General features: G+C 36.9%; 1 protein-coding gene across 3 annotated transcripts in view; it reads right to left on the reverse strand.

Moving 5' to 3' along the window:
• Positions 1–1,721: 1,721 nt before the first annotated feature.
• Positions 1,722–22,872, reverse strand: part of LOC136262866 (uncharacterized) — a 93,463-nt gene continuing 72,312 nt past the window's right edge. For 2 of the 3 annotated variants that reach the window (XM_066057302.1, XM_066057293.1), the window contains 14 exons: positions 21,964–22,086; positions 21,763–21,915; positions 20,931–21,101; positions 20,709–20,877; positions 20,550–20,651; positions 20,128–20,216; positions 20,016–20,072; positions 18,659–18,807; positions 18,467–18,602; positions 12,890–13,024; positions 10,373–10,528; positions 10,165–10,311; positions 9,939–10,111; positions 1,722–2,045 (listed from right to left, as the gene is read on the reverse strand). In XM_066057302.1, the coding sequence (XP_065913374.1) occupies positions 1,880–2,045; positions 9,939–10,111; positions 10,165–10,311; positions 10,373–10,528; positions 12,890–13,024; positions 18,467–18,602; positions 18,659–18,807; positions 20,016–20,072; positions 20,128–20,216; positions 20,550–20,651; positions 20,709–20,877; positions 20,931–21,101; positions 21,763–21,915; positions 21,964–22,086 (1,926 nt within the window). In that variant the 3' untranslated portion in view covers positions 1,722–1,879. Of the gene's footprint in view, positions 2,046–9,938; positions 10,112–10,164; positions 10,312–10,372; positions 10,529–12,889; positions 13,025–18,308; positions 18,412–18,466; positions 18,603–18,658; positions 18,808–20,015; positions 20,073–20,127; positions 20,217–20,549; positions 20,652–20,708; positions 20,878–20,930; positions 21,102–21,762; positions 21,916–21,963; positions 22,087–22,872 lie in introns of those variants that run through there. The other variant, XR_010704362.1, reaches the window with a different exon arrangement.

Consider the following 22,872-nt stretch of genomic DNA (forward strand, 5'->3'; position numbering starts at 1 on the left):
AACTTTATTTTATATGATAGTGGGTGGCTATGTGTGCAAATCAAAAGTGTAATGAAGCTAGGCACCTAGTCTGTAAGAAGGCTAAACCCAGGGAGTCAGGATATCTTGCTTTGTTGAATGCTAACAGTTCTTTTATATCAATGAACGAGATGTGCTAACCTGCAACAGAACAGTCAATTACAAGCACACTTTGTACTGGATAAATCAAGAGTGGGGCTGTTATAATTATACATGTTCGATTAATAATAAGTAGCTTGTTTAACCTACTGACACTACTGGACAATTTGGCCTTGAAAATCCAATGAAATTTTCAAAAAAATAAACACACTGAGATGTAAATTTCATTGGTGGCCCTAGTGTAATTTTATTTTCATAATACTTTCATTGGACAAATCAATGAATGTCCAATGAAAATAGCAGTAACCATTGAAAACTCTATGAAAATACTGAATGGAGTGTTCATTGGTAATTAAAAGTTTCATAGGCTTAGTATGTGAAAATGCAATGAAATTTTGACTTTTCTGAGGGTTTTCAAAATTTTCAGAAGGTTAATTTGTTTTCATTGGGTTCTAGAACTTCCACTGTGAGATCTACATATTCCATGTTTTATACTTCAATATTATTGTAATACTTGAATAGAGTACACATTACTACGTATCTGCATTCCATTTGAAATCACTGTTAACACAATAGCTTTGGCCATGTACAGTAGGCTTATTGTAGCAATCTTCCTATTCAAATTAGGCTGTCAATAGGAACAGGTCACTCCCAAGTCATTTTGACTGAGAAAGGAAACCAATGTGGCATTTAAGTTGACAGAATTATACCAGCATTCCAATAGAAAGTATTTGAGAATACTGGAAATGCTGCAATAAGACTCTGGGAACCTGTATACTTACCAAACCCAAACACCTAGGATAGATGTTGGACCCTACCAACAATCATCATTAGAATTTGTTATTTTATTGACTATTTTTAAACCAGGTGTGCGCTCACAACTGGCCATTTGGCCGGCTGTGGGTGCACACTTGAAATTGGTTTGGAAAGATCCATGTTCCTGTGTGTCTGTCCCGTAGGCAATTCTATGGGGGGAGGGGGGGGGAAGCTGAAAAATAACTTTTTAAAAATATAGGGGAAAAGTTGCAGTATAGATTGGCATTGTTATTTTTAGCAGTTTTCTTGCTTTTAGCATAAATTTTAGGCTGTTTTCAAGCCTTTAAATTGCAAATATCCTGCAGCTTCTGCCCCCTGAAATTCTACTTTATATTACAGCCATACAACAATAATCATGCTGTTTCCTACTTGGCCCCCCTGTAGGTCAGGTCTAGAATCACCACTGGTCTGTCCATGTGTTGGACAGAAATTGGTCTGGCAAAAACCATGTGTCTGCATTCTATAATTGACAAAAAATGGCAACTTTAAGCATATAAATGCTGCCAAATGTGGCTCCAAAATACTTCCAAAAGACAGTGGCTATAAACGTTTTACAACTGACTATAAAGAGGATAGGGCCATAACTACTATACAGCTTCAATAATTTATGTGTAAGGGTCTTTTATCACTCAAGTATCAATTCAAAATAATTAATTCAACATTAATAAATTTGGTTTATAATCTTGCTATGTTGTCTGTTTACAGCGAGTTTTAGAATCTCATTTTTGACTATTCTTTTACTGCAGTTGCAGTCTATTGTAAACCTGGTCACAAGGTTTCTTACCAATTTATGCAGTTAATAAATTTGTCAAATAACAAGGTATACACAAAAGAGCTACATAATTAACAGTTGAACTGTATACAACTGAAGAAATCAAAAATAATTATTAACAAAATACTTATACATGACAGAAAGCATTACTGACATCACACATTATAATGGTGGCTAATCTTCTGGTGCACTTTGTTGAAGAAATGGTGTTGCCAATATTAAATTAAATTCTTTCATACCATCAATTTTCAGTTCATAGGTGTTTCCAATAGGACGTTTAATTACAACAGTAGAAATATTTCTCTGTAGCTTGCAAGGTGCTAGCCTTTGTCTATATTGCCTATAATTGGTAAACAATAATCATCCATTATACCTGGTTATTGTGTGTGCATTCAAATGTATGTATTAGAGATCTGCAATACATATCAATACAGAAATATACACGATATGATACTGTATACTTAGAAAAATTAATATCAATTATTGAAAATATCAGTCAGTGATTGCTCTATTACTGTAACAGTGATCTCTATCTTAGAGATACTACTAACCAACAAAAAGCATAAATGCAGCATTACAAGAAGCCATACAAATATGTGTGTAAGTACTGCTGTTATTGTTATAATATTCCTACCCAAGTCTCCTGAATACAGTAGCTGTTACACTTAACTATAAGGAACTGCACCATTAAGATAAAGTAAACAATCTGCTGTACCAGCCGAGCGTCTAGATTCAGTGGAATAATTGTAGAGTGGAATGAAACAGTAATTAGATATTTTCACCTAGTGGGCACCTCTTTATAGACTACCTCCTAACAAAGACCACCTCTTTATAAAGACCATTTTACTTTAATGTCTAAATTGTTGTTTTAAAGTGTATCCCCATAGAACAGTCTTATTGATTAATTGTGTGCCCATGCCTAGAAATGTCAGGGTGATACCTGATTTATGATACACCAATACCCCCATGCAAAACAGCTTAAAGATGTATCCATGAAACTGGCAACAAAAGATGAGGCCAAGGAATGAATGAAATGCTGGCAAATAACTATAATTTACAAAAATCTATATAACATCGTTTATTTTATCCTAATTAATTACCTGTACCTTTAATTGGCTAGTAATGTGGCTGCTTTTTTCTCCTCTCCAATGGTATTGATATAATGGCACCTGACTACTAGCCAAATTAACAGGAATTAATTAGGAATTCTGCACGAGACAATGATAAGGGACCAATGTTATACCAGACAGAGATGTGCTTTGTAACAGCCTTTCTATTTTCTCCACATTAAAAAATCATATCAACCCAACTTTCACAGCAGCACAACACACCTGTATAGCTATACAGTTTATTATCTACATTCACTGTGTATACAAACATACAAATGTATACACAGTGAATATAGAATTAGTATCAGCTATTTAAGGTACAGATAAATTGGATATTGGTATATACAACTATTAGTTGAAATAATTCATTGTGCTAGCTTATACCAGTCATAACTACAGCCATTACAACTTCATGTCTATTCATGTCAACATTACAATTTCATGTCAACTATTACTTCATGTCTACAACTTCAGGTCTATCTATTTCTCATTCATATGAAAAAATTTATGATTTATCACTTACAGTACCAGGGGCGGATCCAGGGGGGGCTTTGGGGGCTGAAGCCCCCCCCCTTCATATCTAGGCTTTACTTGATCAATATGCTGAGTATTATAATGAAATTTTGTCTTAGCATAACTATATGATCACTAATAATACAAATACTCATAAACCACCTTATAAACATCTTTCCAAGGTATTATCAGTGGATTTATGCTAAAGTTTATAAAACAAGGACCGGATCAGCATTGGAGGTGTACAAGATCAAGATACTCTAATAGAGCAGTCAGCTAACTACTCTAATAGAACATTCACTGGAAACATGTAGTTGGTTCTGTTATGGAATTTTTCCAAATCTGCCTGCACCTATACATACGATGAAGTGCATTGATTTGTTTAAAGGGCTTCATTCATCCACTTGTGTAGTTAATATATATGGCAATACTTAATTCAGGTACACAATTTCCATTGAAAATGCTCTCAGATTCAATCTTGTATTGTTCAAATTTCAAAATTTTCCATGAAAAACATTATTATTCTAACATGCACCTATTCAGTGTTGTGCAATTGTGAGAGGGGTGCATCATGTACTTGGTTGTCTGTACCTACCCAAACTTTTCGATTAGCACAATGCTTTAGAGAGCCATACCTACAATCTAAAGGCAGTATATGAAATATCTACAGGCAGAAAATATTATGAATTTTATGTGGAAATGTTTCCAAATTGCAGTATTATAGCATCTATGTTTCAAAAATTTCCTGGGGGGGGGCATGCCCCCAGACCCCCTAGTTCCAGCATGCTGGTTTTACACATCTCTACCCAAGAGATTAGTACCTTGAGTTAGCCCCCTCCCCTTTTATAAATCCTAGATCCGCCCCTGAGTACAGCTCACAGGTAATGTCGCATGTACACGCATGACACACGTGACGTGCGCTCGAGTGACCCATGTGGATGCAGCAAGGCTACAGTAATGCTCCACGATAGCTAACTTTACCCGAGAGCGTCATGCAAGACCAGATAACAGGTCTCACCTATGGTCTTGGGAGGTGGCACTGGCTCAGTTCCGCCAGCTGTGAAGTCTCCTATTGCAATGCCTGTGTTGTAGCTACCGAATACTTGGTAACTTAGCTACTGACTTGACCTTGACTCTGTCACAGACTACAGTCAGTGCTGTAGCTAGCAGTAGGGCTGGGCGGTTTCTCGGTATTATAGTAATACCGCGGTATTGCAATGAAACGATATCTGTATCGCGTAGATTTCGGCGAAACGATAATATCACGATATCGATATTATTACGATTTTTAGTGTTTGTGACAGCTTATTAAGCCCTTAAGGTTGTTATAATGCACCTCAAATAATCACGTGATACTACTGCAAACAAGGACCTAGTACTAGCTAGTCAATTTTTTTACAAAGATAAAGATACCCTAATAAAGCAGTCAGCTACTCTAATATAGCAGTCATCTTTAATAACCGCGATAAATAGTAATATCGTGATATATTTCTGTACGATATATCGTGAAGCGAAACTCCAATACCGCCCAGCCCTAGCTAGCAGTATAGCTACCGTAAACCTAAATGGATTGATCGCCAAGTAATGCCACAGAACCCCAGTTAGTGCATTTTTCTAATTCATATTTTCTTTATCTAGATAGTTAAAGGAATGGTCAACCGAAGTTTCAACTCTAGAAGCCAAGAAATTTCAAAGTTACAGCGCTACGAAGGGCCTACGAAGTGCTAACAGCAAAAAAATCGATTTGTACGGTGACAATAAACTACAGGCGTTTAATAAAACAATCATAACATACTGATGTAGTCCTCTACCAAGATACAACTTGCACCATCGAATTCTCCATGAACAAGCAAATCCATTGCTGGGTAAGTTTTGTCTTCCAGACCTTTCCTACGTCCACGGGGGACCGGCGAAGGCAAACAAACGTGAGAAAAAGTGATAGTGAACTGCTCGTCTAACGCAAGGCAGACTAACGCTGATATCTTCTGTCTCCTTGAGAGTACTGACACGAAACAAAGATTTTGGAACCCCTCTTGCTTTTGGGATCACGATGCTGCCAAGGTTTTTGGTGTTATCACTTTCTTTCATTGTGAAACAAGCGCTTTAGAATTTACGGATTTTTTTCGTTTTTGTAAATATTCTACCCATTGCGTTCTGTGGGCCCAGGCATGCGTTAATTGCATTCTACTGTATAATTAGCTAGCTAGGCTTGCACGAACATAATTATGGGACCGATCACAAATGTTTATGTGATTTAAGTGTTGTATGAAGTTACTAAACTCAGTAGCGAGTGTTCTCATGAGTGTCGAGTCTCTCGCGCGGCTAGTGCATATCCACGCGATATTCCACAGGTATTGTACAGTACACTGCAAAAGAATGATCCCAAGAGAAGATGCGAGCATTACTCGCATGTGTATACTCGCGACGTTACCTTTGAGCTGTACTGTAAGAACTAGGCATACACTTACAACCAGTCAGTCATGTCTTGATCATTAAATTGCTACCATAACATTCTGACTGCACCATACCTACGAATGACTGTGACATGTTGTGTGGATGGCTGATTTGATGCAGAAAAAAAGCTGGTAACATTCACGACACTGAGCAGACAATAGGTAGGGTCCGCAACGTGAAATTTCGACCTCCGAGAATCAACTACCAAACCACCCACAAATGCTTGGCTAGGTACCACTTAGAAAATGCCAGATTGGCGTTATTTTTCATTAACGTCTTGTCGTGCAAATTGGCGAATATACTTACAAATTACGAGATTTTTTGCTATATCTTCAAGGAAATGTCTTTTAAAGCTATAATACGCGCTCTCAACCTTTCTTACTAACTGTACTCTAAACTAAAGCCATCAGTGGCTGCATTGTCTGGAGCAATTTCCAGCCGCAGCATCGCGAAAATGAAATTTCGGACTCGAAAAAAGTTTCGATGTCACTGGAGCACACAGTAGCGATACCAAAGTAACCCTCCCAGGTAAAACTGGTCTGGCATGGGTCCAACTACTACCACACCAAATATCATCGAATTCCAAAATTGTTTGCCATCTGGCTGAGCTCGACAGCTGTCAAAAATTCGTCAAACATGCCGATTTTATTCACTGATGGGAACTTTTGCTAGCCAGATGTGCTAGTTTATTTCTCAAAAACTTACTAGACCCATAGCCAGTAGCTTTCATTCATTGGGTTGGTCTGGCAGCTCTTCTAGCGACCTCAAAACCCTCCAAATGCCGATATCCACGAATTTTGCCGATGTTGACCAATTTATAATGCGTTAAAGAAATCTTGCACACCAAACGTGATGCTTTGCCTCTCTAAAGCCACGCTGCATCCTTGTTTAGTTATATTCGTCCATAGGGTGGCATTGGCGGCTCTCTAATCGAGGCCAAAATCCATCAAAATGCCCACCTTACCATTTGTCATCAGTTTTAGGAAGTTTACATGTCAAACATGTTGGTTTACCTCTCTACATCATTGCTAGACCATTCAATCACCTTCGTCTGTGTAGGCAGCTTTCTTCAATCTCTTGAAAACGCCAATTGGGCGCAACTATCAATACCAGTTAATGCTTAGCTATTTTGTTTTATTAGTTCCACGCAAGAATGACAGGAAAACCAGCATAAATGAAATAGAGCGCAAATGGAGTTAGTCTAGCTCTAAATATTGAACTCTACAGGTTTATACAAATGATTACCGAAATGCAAATTCCGATTATCAAAAACCACAATCGAAATTTCCATTCGTGCAGAGTTCCGAAGGGTGGATATTCAAAACTAGACTAACCCCAATTGCGTTATGTAATATTTCTGCTGGATTTTCGTGGAATCAATGAAACAAAATAAGCAGTAAGTGGTGTAGAAGGTTGAAAGGTGCCTACACAGACGAAGGTGATTGAATCGTCCAGTAAAGATGTAGAGAGGCAAACCAGCATGTTTGACTTGTAAAACTTCCTAAAACTGATGACAAATGGTGAGATGGGCATTTTGATGGATTTTGGCCTCGATAAGAGAGCCGCCATTGCCACCCATGGACGAATATATAACTAAACAAGGATGCAGCGCGACTTTAGAGAGGCAAAGCATCACGTTGGGTGTGCAAGATTTCTTTAACGTATTGTAAATTGGTCAACATCGGCAATATTCGTGGATATCGGCATTTGGACGGTTTTGAGGTCGCTTGAAGAGCTGCCAGACCAATCCTATGAATGAAAACCACTGGCTATGGGTCTAGCAAGCTTTTGAGAAGTAAACTAGCACATCTGGCTAGCAAAAGTTTCTGTCAGTGAATAAAATCGGCATTTTTGACGAATTTTTGACAGCCGTCGAGCTAAGCCAGATGGCAAACAATTTTGGAATTCGATGATATTTGGTGTGGTAGTAGTTGGACCCATGCCAGACCAGTTTGACCTGGGAGGGTTACTTTGGTATCGCTACTGTGTGCTCCAGTGACATCGAAACTTTTTTCGAGTCCGAAATTTCATTTTCGCGATGCTGCGGCTGGAAATTGCTCCAGACAATGCAGCCACTGATGGCTTTAGTTTAGAGTACAGTTAGTAAGAAAGGTTGAGAGCGCGTATTATAGCTTTAAAAGACATTTCCTTGAAGATATAGCAAAAATCTCGTAATTTGTAAGCATATTCGCCAATTTGCACGACAAGACGTTAATAAAAAATAACGCCAATCTGGCATTTTCTAAGTGGTACCTAGCCTAGCATTTGTGGGTGGTTTGGTAGTTGATTCTCGGAGGTCGAAATTTCACGTTGCGGACCCTACAATAGGCACGCTCTAGTGAATTGGCTGGAGTATTTGCTCAACAGCAGGTATTGCTTGGTGCATAACTGTGTATTGTCAGTTTAGCATGATGCAAAAAACTTATCCTCTTGTGATAATCTTTTCCAATTACCTTTACACCCCACATGATCATTCCATGATTCGAATGCTCTAGTATGATTATTCTCACTCGCCATATGAATGCTGAACTATAAAGTATGAATTTAATCGTGTGAGGAGATTTTGTGCAAACAATTATAGCTACAGGACCAATAAAGGAACAAAAGACAGTGGAAAGAAGGGGGAGGGGCTAGGGGGTTGAAGGCCCCTTCCTCTCAGAATGACATCTCACCACAATTATCTTTCTTGGAGTGGGGCTGAAAACCGTGATAAAGATCAATATACTCTAATAGAATGCTCAAGTACTCTAATAGAGCAGTTGCTGCCTTCATAAAAACGTGTTCTTTAAATTTGTAAAACAAGTGAAACCATTGCCTACAGTGGGAATCAAATCAGCTACTTCTTACTTCGAGAGTTGATGTCTTACCACTGTACCAAGTGTTTTCAGGTGGCTAAAGGCTGTTTTGTATTGCTTATAAATGCTATATATTGTGTTCATTAACTCTGCATATAGTCAATAGCTAAAAGCTTTGCCAAAAGAGGTTTTTATTAACTACAAATAGCCCGTTTATTACCATTTTAGTTAAAACGCTTCAAATCGTGTTTATTGAACTTTGAAACATTGTGAAGCAAAATGGCTACAGGGCTGTGCCCCCAGACACCCTGCTGCCAAAGATTCTATACTCTGGTCAGCCGCCATCACATTGAATACTTCCTCCACCACTGAAAAAGGCTAAAGGTTTTATGAAAACCTTTTACAACGGTATGATGGGAAAAAAAATTGTGAATTTTTTTTCTGTGAATGATTTCCAATGATGTGCAAACCCCATACACTGTACACCACATCAATTATTCAAATTATACTAGAGCTATAAATAGACTGGAATTTCTATAGTAGTCACATATGTATGTACACTGTAAATTCAAATGGGTACAAATGAGCCAAATTTTTGGGTTGTTTTACCTGCAATTCAAACGACCGATTTTTTGGTAGTAATGACCCAAGGATGTACTTGGTTATTTTAACTTTGTAAGATATAGTCATATTACTCAGATGCCCTAAAGTCTCTTCAACCTCTAGCCCAGTGTTTGAAATAACCTTGCAATCATGGTTATTTCAACCATCTGTGGTAAAATTAACTCACATCACAAAATATTTGTTTATTTATTTGTTTACATTAATTAACAAGTCAGTCATCATTAGTAATAACATACATTAATCTATCTATGACACATATTCATGATAATTGTTACATATATTGCATCTTAATACTTTAAACATACCTGATCTTATAGAGTTTTCAAATTGTGTATAAAACCTATGTTCTCTTTGTTCACTTTTGATTGTGTGATGTAACACAAATGTTATAACGGCCAGTGTATTGTAAATTTAACCATGTAACTGGTCATCTAATCTGTGCCATAGTAGACTTGACCATACACACTGAAATTACCCATACATGTTATTTCAACATCTTAAGTGAACAGTTATATTGACCTACCCTAGTTATTTTGACTGATTTAGTCCAAAAGCCTGCCCTAGTAATAACCACTTTTAGATGGTCATTTTAACAAAAAAGTTTGCAGTTTAAATTTACCCATGGAGGTTGAATTGATCCATTTGAATTTACTGTGTACAGTTAACTATTGCAAAAATAACTAAATTAGCACACAAAAAGATAGTTACACATAAGCATACAGCACATAAACTGCCAACCTGGCATAGTATACGTCTTTGGCTTTAGTAATGATTTCTTTTAAAATAAGGATAAAGATTATTAGAAGGGGGAAAAAGTAAAAGGGTACCAGCATTGTAGCATGTTCACTCATTCTGTCTACCTCACCGCATTTGTCAATACTGAAGGAATGATGGCTATCAAAAGTTGTTGACTATATTGTGAGCGAATACATAATATAGCTTTGCATATCTAGAATAGAAATACCTTAAAGTTAGCAGTTGATGTAATGATTGCCATAATTAAAATATCCCCCAACAAAACAATCTCCATTACGTTGAGGTATAATAGGTGATATGGTTGAATATACATGAATATTACCACATAAATCATTAGCAGCATCATTATAGGGACCTGCATAAAATAATATATACATAACTGCAACAAATTATAATAAATGGCATTAAAAACATACCAAATTTCTATGAAATGACATAATAACTATGGTGAATATTAATCTTCTTATTAATTCAGTTGGTGCCCACCAGTTACATTGATCAACAAAAGGTTCTTGCAATAATTTTTCTAAGGAAGCAGTCCACAGTTTTAACTGGAGGCAACCCTTGATGACCTGCATAGTAAACAAAAGAGGCAGGTGACAATACTGAAATAATTTCCTCATATATATTAATTGTTGCTTTCAGTGTCAGCATGCAAATAGGGTATGCATATACCACAACAACAATTATGTTATTACAGTAATCACAAGCAGGCATGTTCTTAAAAACAGAAAGAGTTATTTACCTCAACAAAGCTAATACTCAATTTGCAAACATGTTTCCATCATCAGGACACACAGAGCAGAGTGTCATGCGGCCAAGGAAAGCCAATGGATTCAGGTGTGTGACAGATAAGTGTGTATTTTACAAGAACTATTTTCACACCTTCATACATCAGTAATGGCTAAACAGATATAGTCAGATTTTTTTTTCGAAAATCTCTTGGGGTGGGACACCTTCCATTTCACATTTAAGCTAAGTCAGACTAATGGTTATCAAGATAAGCACCTTCCAAGTTTGTCCTATTTTCTTTGTATTTTTATTCTGCCATTAATTTTCTTTCACAACATTTACAACCCGCACAAGCCCTATTCAAATTAGAAGGGTGCAAAAAAAATTATAGTGCAATTATCTTCTAATTTGTGTACAGTTAGAGCAAAGTTACAAGCAAGTTAAGAATCCATATGCAGATAGGTTATCCATCATGGCACTATGCCCAAGCCATTTTATACTCTGCCACTGTTGTCAGTTGTTCATCTCTTTAATTTCTACCTCATAAATGAAAGTTATAGTTTATTGCACCAGAATAATTATAGTATTGTAGATCTATTCGTGGAAAATCTAGATTGTTGTAGAATATTCTACATGTATGTGTGTTCTATTAGAAACGCTCAGAAAAAATGTGTGCTCGATTAGAGTAGCTACTACAATTTCTTTTTAAAAAACAAATAGCCAGGCTATAATACCAAACATATATGTGATTGAAATACTCTAATATACCAGTCAGCTTCACTGCAATTTGTTGTCATACTTACCAGCTAAACTGCTTATGCAAACTACTTGATTTTGTTTTGTAAATGTCAGGGTACAAGGTACAAACCTTCAGTAGTGTAATGGAAATTATAACATGAAAACCAACTGCACATGCATTTACCAAGCATGTTTCAAGATCCTGAGACATTCGGCAACTAGCTAATATGAAATAAAAATTAATATAATTTATATAATTTTTTAAAATATAGTACAAATGTCCTAAACTCTAGTTCTTCTGTTTACATGTAGGAAAAGAAAGGTAGACAAAAACCAACATAGCTATATTATGATATCTAATTCAAAACAACCTAGCTGTGAAAAGGGTGTGGCTTTCCAAAATTTTCTAGTATGAAATTTAAAAGATGTGATATCAAAGGTGGTGGCCAAGAAATGGCTCCAATGATATACTGTCACTTCTTTCCCATTGAAGCCCTACATCAAAGTAAAACGCTGGGAGTATATGGTAGTTACACCCTGGGAATGGAAGTTAAACCCCAGTGCATATATAGAAGACAATGTATACCATAATTTCCTTTTTTTCATCGTAAAATAATTTTCGTATGCAAAATTTGTACGAAAATTCCTTGCACGAAAATTTTTATACAAGATTGAACTACTCTAATAGAGCAGTCATTCACGCAAATCATACGAAAAATTTTTGCATGAAAATAAAGCGAATTACGGTACTTACACATTCAGTTTAAAGAAGTGCAATCAAAGCAAATCAAAGCCTTACACATTATAAAACTACATATTCAGCAAAAATTGAAGCATAAAACTGAAGCCATACACAACTGACATGCTTATCTAGCCTTATATATTAACACGTTGTTTGCAAACTTGACTGCTTCAAAGCATGAAATAGAAGCTAGTTAAACCCCACCTGCACTCATAGGATATCTAGCTATCAACACCTCGGCCTTGGCTTCACCTTGACCTCAGGTTGATAACTATGATATCCTACTCTACTCATAGTGGGGTTTAACTATAACTTAATTTTCATTACAAATTAATTGACATGATATAATTGCAGCCATTTCTTGGTAACCACCTTTGTTATCACATCTTTTTCATACTAGCCTATTTTTTGAAAGGCCACACCTTTTTTTGCAGCTGCATGGGCTGTTTTGGATTATAGATATAGTTTACACTGTCACACACAAGTATTGACAAAGCTCAGTAACTATACAACTCTTCAAGTACAATTAATTCCGATGACAGAAACCCATTGCAGTACTCATGGGCACCTGATTAAGAAAGACATTCTTTACTTGTAAATAATGGACATGCCTTTTAAGACTAGACATTTACTCATATCACAAATTAATTCCTCCATACTAAAAGCTTCAAGAATGATAAAAAACATAAAAGCATACATATAATATTATTACATTACACACCTTAACTTTTCCCAGTACAACTGTTAAAAGAGCTATGATAAGGAGTACTAACACTATCAACATCAATATAGCAAATGTAGCCAGAGCAGCATGACTTCCTGTGAAGCATTCCACTGTTCCATCCTTAAACCATCTCTACATAAAATTGTATATATGCAACAAAATGCAGTGGAAGTAATATAATTTATTACACACATTATGGTGGATATGACAGAAATCATACAGTACGATAGTACTGTATAGTAGGGACAGCGAAGGTATGAGCGTGGCCTGTGATATAACATAACCCAAAACCTGGCTAAGTTTTTCCTCACAACATCATGACAGTTAAAATTAAGCCGAAAAGTGTCTTCAGATCAACCCAAAACATTTCTGTCAAGTTGCTACAATAACAGAATTAAAAAATATATATATTATTCAACAGAACTTTCTACTGCCTGCCTGCTGACGCCTTCAGTCAAGAGTAGCAGAGAACTGGCTTCAGCTACAGCCCTAATTCTTTCACAGAAACGTTTCTAGTTCACTAAAGAAAACACCTTTGGCATATTGATAAACATAGCTACAATGCGCCATTGTGTTACTTTTATCCTTTTTTATTCATGGCCATCAGTCAAGATTCTCCGCTGCCGGATAGTGTTAATAGACAACAGTAGGGCTTCCATGTATGGGTATATATTGTATTGAATACACGTGGCACTACAACAACACACATAGTTCAGTGGTTTTCGAAATTGGTAGTTGATATTGTAATTGTGATGTTTCAACAGGGATTCCACTCAGTGAGACACTGATATCGTTGAGTGAGAACGACCTGTTCAATATCATGGTGAACTAGACACGTGTAAGTGAATATAGTTTAGTGATTTGTACATAATAAGTGTTCTTTTCCAGCGAAGTTAGCTGGCAAAGTTGCTTGTGTTTCTAAACGCTGAGCTAAAAGCATTTCTTTGTTGTGACCAACACTATTGTTGTTTAGTTACATGAATCCAACTTACTTCGTGTGTTATGCTAGTTGATTACTTGCATAATATATTATAGTGCTGTAATTAACTCTATAATTATAATTATTGTGACTAGTTTCCAGGGTATTTAGCAGTCATGAGCTTGCAAAAACAGTTCACAAACAAGTATAAGAAAAAATTAGGAATTGTAAATTAGAATAGGGACAGTATATAGATGTAATATCCAAATAAAACAATAAGAAAGTGAATATCCCTACTGTGCTCTTATACTTGCTTATGTATGATTCCCTAGGGTGCATAATGCATGAGGAAAAATTAGCTATATCATGGTCATATCTTTAACAACTGAGTTATAACATCCAAGAATTGAAAACTAAATTAATAACAGATGAGATAAGGTGACTTTGTGAGTGGAGAAGATAGATATGCAACATTCAAGGCAATTGATTGATGACATATGTAAATTACTTATGATTACTGAAGGAAGCAAACCTTCCTATATTAGTTAATATTATTGCAAGTGTTAGTGTATATTGTTAGCCATTTAAGGGATAATTTTGTAAACATGTTAATTTACACTTTATACAGAAATGCTTAACAGATATGTTGTTACCAAAGCACAGTATACATTTACCGGCAATTGCTGTGATACAAGAAATCAGCATAGTTCAAGGTCCCGTGTCAGTAACGAAAACACTTCATTGAGTACATCAGTGGCGGATCTAGAAAATCTCAGAGTGGGTTTCAGGTTTAGACATTGAGGGTATTCTTACATGGGCATTAGTGGAAGTTACTCAGCACACTCAGCATGTAGAGAGATCAGCTAGAAACAAGTCATCCTGTAGAGAGATAAGCTAGAAGAAGTCACCTTGCAGAGAGATCAGCTACAAAAAAAACCACCATGTAGAGAGTTCAGCGGCAAACAATCACCTTGTAGAGAGTTCAGCTACAAAGAAACCACCATGTAGAGAGTTCAGCTGCAAACAAATCACCCTTTAGAGAGTTCAGTTAGAAACAAATTACCGTGTAGAGAGATCAGCTAGAAGAAGTCACTTTGTAGGGAGTTCAGCTACAAAGAAACCACCGTGTAGCTAGTTCAGCTGCAAACAAATCACCCTGTAGAGAGTACAGCTACAAACAAATCACCTTGTACAGAGATCAGCTAGAAGAAATTGCTTTGCAGAGAGTTTAACTAAACAGAAACTATCCTGTAGAGAGTTCAGCTACAAACAATTACCCTGTAGAGAGTTCAGCTAGAAACAAATCACCTTGTAGAGAGATCAGATAGAAGAAGTCATTTTGTAGACAGTTCAGCTACAAAGAAACCACCATGCAGAGAGTTCAGCTGCAAACAAATCATCCTGCAGAGAGTTCAGCTAGAAACAAATCACCCTGTAGAGAGATCAGCTAGAAGAAGTTGCCTTGTAGACAATTCAGTTACAAAGAAACCATCATGTAGAGAGTTCAACTACAAACAAATCACCCTGTAGAGAGATCAGCTAGAAACAAGTCATCCTGTACAGAGATAAGCTAGAAGTAGAGAGATCGCTACAAAAAAAAATCACCATGTAGAGAGTTCAGCTGCAAACAAATCATCCTGTAGAGAGTTCAGCTAGAAAAAATCACCCTGTAGGGAGATCAGCTAGAAGAAGTTACATGTACCTTGTAGAAAGTTCAGCTACAAAGAAGCCATCATGTAGAGAGGTCAGCTGCAAACAAATCACCCTACAGATAGTTCAGCTACAAACAAGTCATCCTGTAGAGAGATCAGCTAGAAGAAGTTACCTTGTAGAGAGTTCAGCTACAAAGAAACCATCATGTAGAGAGTTCAGTTGCAAACAAATAACCCTGTAGAGAGTTCAGCTAAGAACAGATCACCCTGTAGAGAGTCCTTCTACAAACAATTTACTCTGTAGAGAGATCAGCTAGAAGAAGTTACCTTGTAGAGAGTTCAGTTACAAAGAAACCATCATGTAGAGAGTTCAGTTGCAAACAAATAACCCTGTAGAGAGTTCAGCTAATAACAGATCACCCTGTAGAGAGTTCAGCTACAAACAATTCACCCTGTAGAGAGATCAGCTAGAAGAAGTTACCTTGTAGAGAGTTCAGCTACAAAGAAACCATCATGTGTTTCTGGTTTTGGAAAAATGATCCAACTCGCACATTAGAAGTTTCGAGATAAACGGTTTTAAAGAATTGAAGCCAGCATAACTCTCCAAGGATAGCAAGCATGCATATGAAATTTACACAAAGATGCATCAATCTGTTACCTTTCAGGCCACGTCCAGTACTTGTAGCTGCTTGTAGAGTTTCCCGCCACATAAGATAGAAAATCTGAGCAGTTGGACAAGCGAAGTAGTATCACGAGTGCTCACAAAGGGGTGGAGGGTGGCGGGTGGTGGAGAGGGCAAGAGATAGACCTCAAAATGGAGGCAGACCATGATTGGAGTCCAGACACGAGATTACATGGCTGTGCTGGCTCCTTAGTGGCTGATATGTAGCAAAATCAACAGAGAAAACGTCTGGCCACCAGTAAACCACTGATTCTTGCCAAGCCAGGTCTTTCAGAATGCCTGAAACCACCATTTGAGCACTCCACACCACCCAGAAAAGACGTCTGTTAAAACCAGCCTCGAGTAGCTTGAGTAGTACTGAGGGTTAAAACTAGTAGTACGATAGTGTAGCTATTCACTGGTGGTGTTAGTTTGATTTTGCCTGATGTGCGATTTGGATCGGTTTGTAAAATCTGGTCACATGTAGAGAGTCTAGCTGCAAACAATTCACCCTAGAGAGTTCAGCCGCCCTGTAGAGAGTTCAGCTAAAGGAAGTCACCTTGTAGAGAGTTCAGCTACAAAGAAACCACAATGTAGAGAGTTCAGCTGCAAATAAATCACCATGTAGAGAGTTCAGCTGCAAACAAATTACCCTGTAGAGAATTAAGCTAGAAACATATCATCCTATAGAGAGATCAGCTAGAAACAAGTCACCCTATAGAGAGATCAGCTAGAAATAACCTTGTAGAGAGTTCAGCTGCAAAAAAAAAAACCACCGTGTAGAGAGTTCAGCTGCAAACAAATCACTCTATAGAGAGTTCAGCCACCCTGTAGAGAGTTCAGCTAGAAGAGGTTACCTTGTTGAGAGTTCAGCTCTACAAAGAAACCAGAATTCAGCTGCAAACAAATCACCCTATAGAGAGTTCAGCTACAAACAAATCACCCTGTAGATATAGTTTAGCTAGAAACAAATCATCTTGTAGAGAGTTCAGCTAGAAACAAGTCACCCTGATAAGAGTTCAGCTACAAACAATGAGTTTCAGTTACAGTTCAGTTATGTAAGAAGAAACCTTATTAATTACAGTATGTGATAATCATTCAGTGTTAAACATACAAATATTTAATCAGACAAAAAGCTATACACACAATTACTTCCGTTGTTCCACAATTCCTGCAGTAAAGAAAAAACAAGTTAAAAGGAAGCACCAAAGCCTGTTTATGGTTGGCTTTGTGGCTTGCAATACAAAAGAAGTGATATCTAAACCAAAACAGCCAAGCTATAAAAAAGAGTGCGGCTCCCAAAAAGGCCAGGGTGGAAAAAGATGTGAAATCCAAGGTGGCGGCCAAGAAATGGCTGTGATGGTAGGTTAATGGCAAAAAATTTAATTATGACAATTCAGGTGAAATTGGTGCCGAATCCTAGTGGAGGAGGAAACGCAAATTCACCTGAATTGTCATAATTAAAATTTTTGCCATTTATCTACCATCACAGCCATTTCTTGGCTGCCACCTTGGATTTCACATCTTTATCACCCTGGCCTTTTTGGGGCCGCACTCCGTATCTACAGCTTGGCTGTTTTGGTTTGGATTATATATATACGGAAGACAACATATAATTACACATTCAGTTGAAAGAAGTGCAATCAAAGCAAATCAAAGCCTTACATATTATAAAACTACATATTCAGCAAAAATTGAAACATAAAACTACAAGTTCAGCAAAACTTGAGGCTGTACACAACTGACATGCTTATCTAGCCTTATTAACACATTGTTTACAAACTTGACTGCTTCAAAGCATGGGATAGAAGCTAGTTAAACCCCTCATAGGATATCTAGTTATCAACACCTCGGCCTCAGGTTGATAACTATGATATCCTACTCAAGGTGATGTTTAAATATAACTTATTGCATATGAAGGGCCTGCCTTCTGACCCTTGATAGGGGTGGCACTAATTGATTGTTTGCTATTATTATAGCAAACATGAATTACTGGTATGCACTAGGCTATTGACTAGACAGTTTTACCCAACTGTGCCCACTCTGTAAACTGACTTTGTGGGGGCGCATTATTTTCAGAGGGGGGTTTCATCTGAAACCATTGCTACCCCTTGTATCTGCCAGTGTACATACATTCACCCAAACTTTAATGCACTTTCTTTAATCAACAAGGCAATGTCTTACTTCTTCAGTAAAGCACCAGGTTTTGAAACCACTCCAAATTGTATACAGAACAAAATCATCTAATACAATCATTGTTAAAATAAGACTTTATACCACGGCAATCCTAAAAATGCACAACTATGCACAGATACATATGATTGTCTTCTCATATATCTTACCATAACTTTTTGTCCATTATTATCACTCAGTATGGGACAGTTCAAAATAGACACTGAAGTGGTTACCACATCAGTGTACAAAAGCAATATCAGTAGCCACAGTCCACTCCATGAAACTGATAGCTTGGGGTATTTTCTAGTACAAAGTTACATAGACATTTTTGTATTGTTTACTCTCTCCATACTATATACCTGCTAATAATCCAGATGCATACATAAATGATACACAGCAACAAAACTGGTATATATCGGAGGGAATAGGATACCAGTGCAGTCATTCCAGGATAAAGACAAAAATCATAAGGAAAGTAGAGACTGGCAGTACTGCTAATATAGTGTAGCTATAAGAAATAAAAGTATAAACAGTGGAATACGTATATGTTAACGCATTGCTGTGAGTGCTATATGAAAAATAAAGTATGAGGGTTTTATTTTTCATACCTGTACAGCATGTGCAAGGCAATGTTTTAAATGATTTATGGAACTTTCTAGTTGTGCAGCTTCACCATACACTAGGACTTGCAATTATAATAACATGTGTTGCCTGAATTATTAGCAGCCTGAATGCACACAAACTAGTTTAACAAAGTAACTCAAATGTAGTTCACCATAGTTTGGCATGGTAGACGTTCATCGCATATTTTGGAAGGTTTTGGTCACATCCCACAAACAATTGTATTGTGACACATGGTGAAGTGTTTCCATGATATCTCCAGGATTTGTACATTTACATTAACAAACGTAACAGCAACGTTACCTTCTCCCACCCATCATTTAAGCATTTAGGTATGTCTATAAAAGCAATCCAGTGGTAGCACTTGTGTTGGCTGTGGTGATTGACTGCTCAGCGGGGGGGAGGGCTACCAGCCTTCACCAGCTTGGGTAATTAATCGTACTGGCGTGAGCACCACGGCTATTAGCCTGCCCTAGGGCATGTGGGCAACTGTGCTTTATTGAACCACAAAGAGAGCTTTATTGTACAATTAAAGCACTCTTTGCAGTGCAATAAAGCACTCTTTGCAGTGCAATAAAGCACTCTTTGTGGGAAATAAAGCATTGTTTGCTGGCGTAAAGTGTACTTTATGAACTTTAAAGTACACTCTTTCCTTTGATCTCGCCCACAAAAAGTTCTATAATTAAAAATAAAATCTCTGAATTAAACACAACTACTATTATTATTTACAATTTGTGACTGGGCCTGCGAAAATAGGGCATGTGGGCACATGACTTTTTCCTACTTTTTCAAACTTTCATCACTTATAACTTTTTGTATCATTATGCTATGGCAATGCAAGTTTTCAACTCTTTGTGGGCATTTACGTGGCTTTATGATGCAAGTTACAGAATGTTAATATTCTGTTCTGGTTCTGAGATATGATCTGTAAAGTGATGGGATGTAATTTGTGCCCACATGCCCTATTTTCACAGGCCCGGTCACATTTCATGTGCATTTTTTTACCCTTTCTGAATTACGAACATAACCTTATCAACAGAAACTTGAACATTGTCTGCTCATGCTTCACTGTGGATAAAACAACTAGTAACTTACATATGGTTGAACAATGCTAAAAGTTGCTGGAAAGTACTGTGCAATGTATGGAGTGATCTAATATGCAACACCAACATAATATGTCATTCTAAAATGCACAATATTAACCAACCTGCAAATAAAATAATGATGGATAAAGCCAATGGAAAAGGCTTACTGATGACAACATAATTGCTGTAATCACAATAGTGTCCACAACGACTATAAAAGCATTAGCACAATTAAAAATATAGTAGTGATAATGAAGTTTGCATTTTCCCACCAAGAAAATTGTAAATATCAATTAGAAACCAGTGCCTTTGCAGGAGCCCAAACATGCCTTTACAAATGCTTCCAGTGAGTTTCTGTCTTAAAATTTAATTCTTATTTCTACTTACTTATTTCTAATGACTGACTTATTTCTAAAAATATATGGCTAAAGCTATGTGTGTTCTTTACAGAGTTATACTCATAGGAGAAGGAGACACTGTGCTTAAATTCTACTCAAAAACGTACACCAATGCTAACAGCTATGTATATAAGGTTAGTACTAACCTAAAGCAAATATGAGAGCAATATTAGCATATCCACAGGACACACAGTTGTTCAGTAAAGCACTAACTCCTTTGTTAGCACGACACTTGCCACACAAATAACCTTTAAAAGAAGGAAATACTTACACATAGAGCAAACAATGACAAAGTGATTAGCTACCATGCCTATCACAAACACACTGATGATCATCGTTATCATAGTAGTATACACTGTCACAAATGCTGTCATTGTTCTCTCTGCTACACTGACAGTATCCAGGTGGACACTGGTGATACTCCATCATCCCATTCAGTGTTCCAAGGTTAATATTAGTAGCCCACAGTCCCTCCTGTATTGCACCATACTGACAGCTGTATAAAGTGGTCTTACATTATGTCATACCTGTAGTATCAGCCTCTTTTCGTTTGGTTCACAGTCAACAATATTCACATCCTTGTCATTATTACATTTACAGTGATAACTATTCACTTTATTCACTACACTCATGACTAATTGCAGCAAGTGACCAGGAGGACATGAGTTGATTGTCAATTTGAAAGTCGATATCTGAATCTACAACAAATGATGCATATGCATAGCATAGGCCTAGGAAACACCTCACAGTTGGGAAGAGAGAGGGAGCAAGGATAAGATGCAAGATGACAAGATGTAAGTTGTCATGTTGTAGTCTAAACTAGGGGGTCTGGACTCTGGAGGCGTGTCCCTCTTCCCATAAAAACTATTTAAATGTCAGCGTATTTTTAATTTTGCAGTAAGCATGTTGGTATCATGCCATCAAATAGAGCTATGTATACTTACTCCTATAGCGTACCTGTATGTCAGCCACACAACATTTCTATTGATATGAAAATTAATTTGAGGCGTTTATCATGATGAGTGTTCTGAAGTGTTACTAAGGAGCCAGGTGCGCAAGCAGATAGTTTCATGGATTCTGATCAATTAATAAAGTGAATTGTAGAGTAATCTGAAACGTTAGTGGTAAGAAGACAGTTGAGAGATGACTTGTGGTGGCTAACCAAATCATTTGGGGGGGAGGGGGGATACCCCCCGCTTCCTATTCTTTTGTATAAGTACAACTTACTATTTCACAAAATAACAATAAAGTAACAATAGAAAGCTTTTCACCTTACATTGATTGAGATACAATTGTTAATGATTTGTGACCTGATTAATTATTATTCCTAAACAATCATACATTATACTCAAAACTTACAGGTGGTGCAATAATCTGTGGTATTGAAATTGCAATGCGAAATGTCATGCCCAAAATCTGATTTGAATTCAGTGAAATAGTATAGCTAACAACATAATCTGAACCAGACAGGTGTTCTTGCCCAGAAGCAGAGCTAACTGAGAAGTCAATATCCTGAAATTAAAAGTTTCAATGTCAACTATATTATACATGATGCCATACAGTTGCATTAGCAATTGAAGAACTTGCATGTCTTAACTGGTGAAACTCCACTATCCTTGTGGAATTCAGTCGATTAGTCAGCACCATTGTTATTGGAATCCTTTCTCCAGGAAATGCACTTACCTGGACAAAAGTCAGTTTGTATTACAACATATACATAAAATACCACTCATGCTTTTCAACTTTATTGCAAGCATTTTAAATTTTTTGCAAGCATATATCTGTTCAAAAGTGTAGGAAACAGCAAAGTTGCATACGTGCTTGTGAAACATCCCATTGTACAGGGAACTGTGGGTACTCACATAGAAAAAATATATATCCCTCTGATACTGAATGATTTCAGGACTGGAACTTATAGATTAATCATACAGTATGGTAGTACTGTATATTAGGGATCAAAAAGAATTGGGCTTTCTTGCTGCCCAACAATAATATATATACACATATATACATGTATATAATAGTTATACCATGGGCATGATGCTTTGCCTGATATATACACACAAGCACGAACCGAGCACAAGTGTGAATATATCAAGCAAAGCACAAGTGCCCATGATACAACTAACAGAGTTGGGGTAACGTGTTACAGTTGTAATGCTGTTACGTAATGTATTACTTTTTAAGTAATTATAAGTAAATAAGTAATATAACGCGCTACATAGCTTGTAACTAGTAGTTTGTAACTAAAATTACTTGTTGAAATAGTAACTAAGTTACAATAGTAATGCGTTAGTAACTAGTTACAATAGTTGAGACTGTAAAGTAACGTAATCAAAGTAATGATGGTTGTTAAGTAATGCAGTTACAAAGTTATGTAAACTAACGTTGTTACAACAACTGACTAGTAAATCTACTACTCGAGGCAACTCGTAATGTCGCCCCCGCGTAATGTATAATACAATTGCT

This window comes from Dysidea avara, chromosome 1 (assembly GCF_963678975.1).
Source record: "Dysidea avara chromosome 1, odDysAvar1.4, whole genome shotgun sequence".
NCBI lineage: Eukaryota > Metazoa > Porifera > Demospongiae > Dictyoceratida > Dysideidae > Dysidea > Dysidea avara.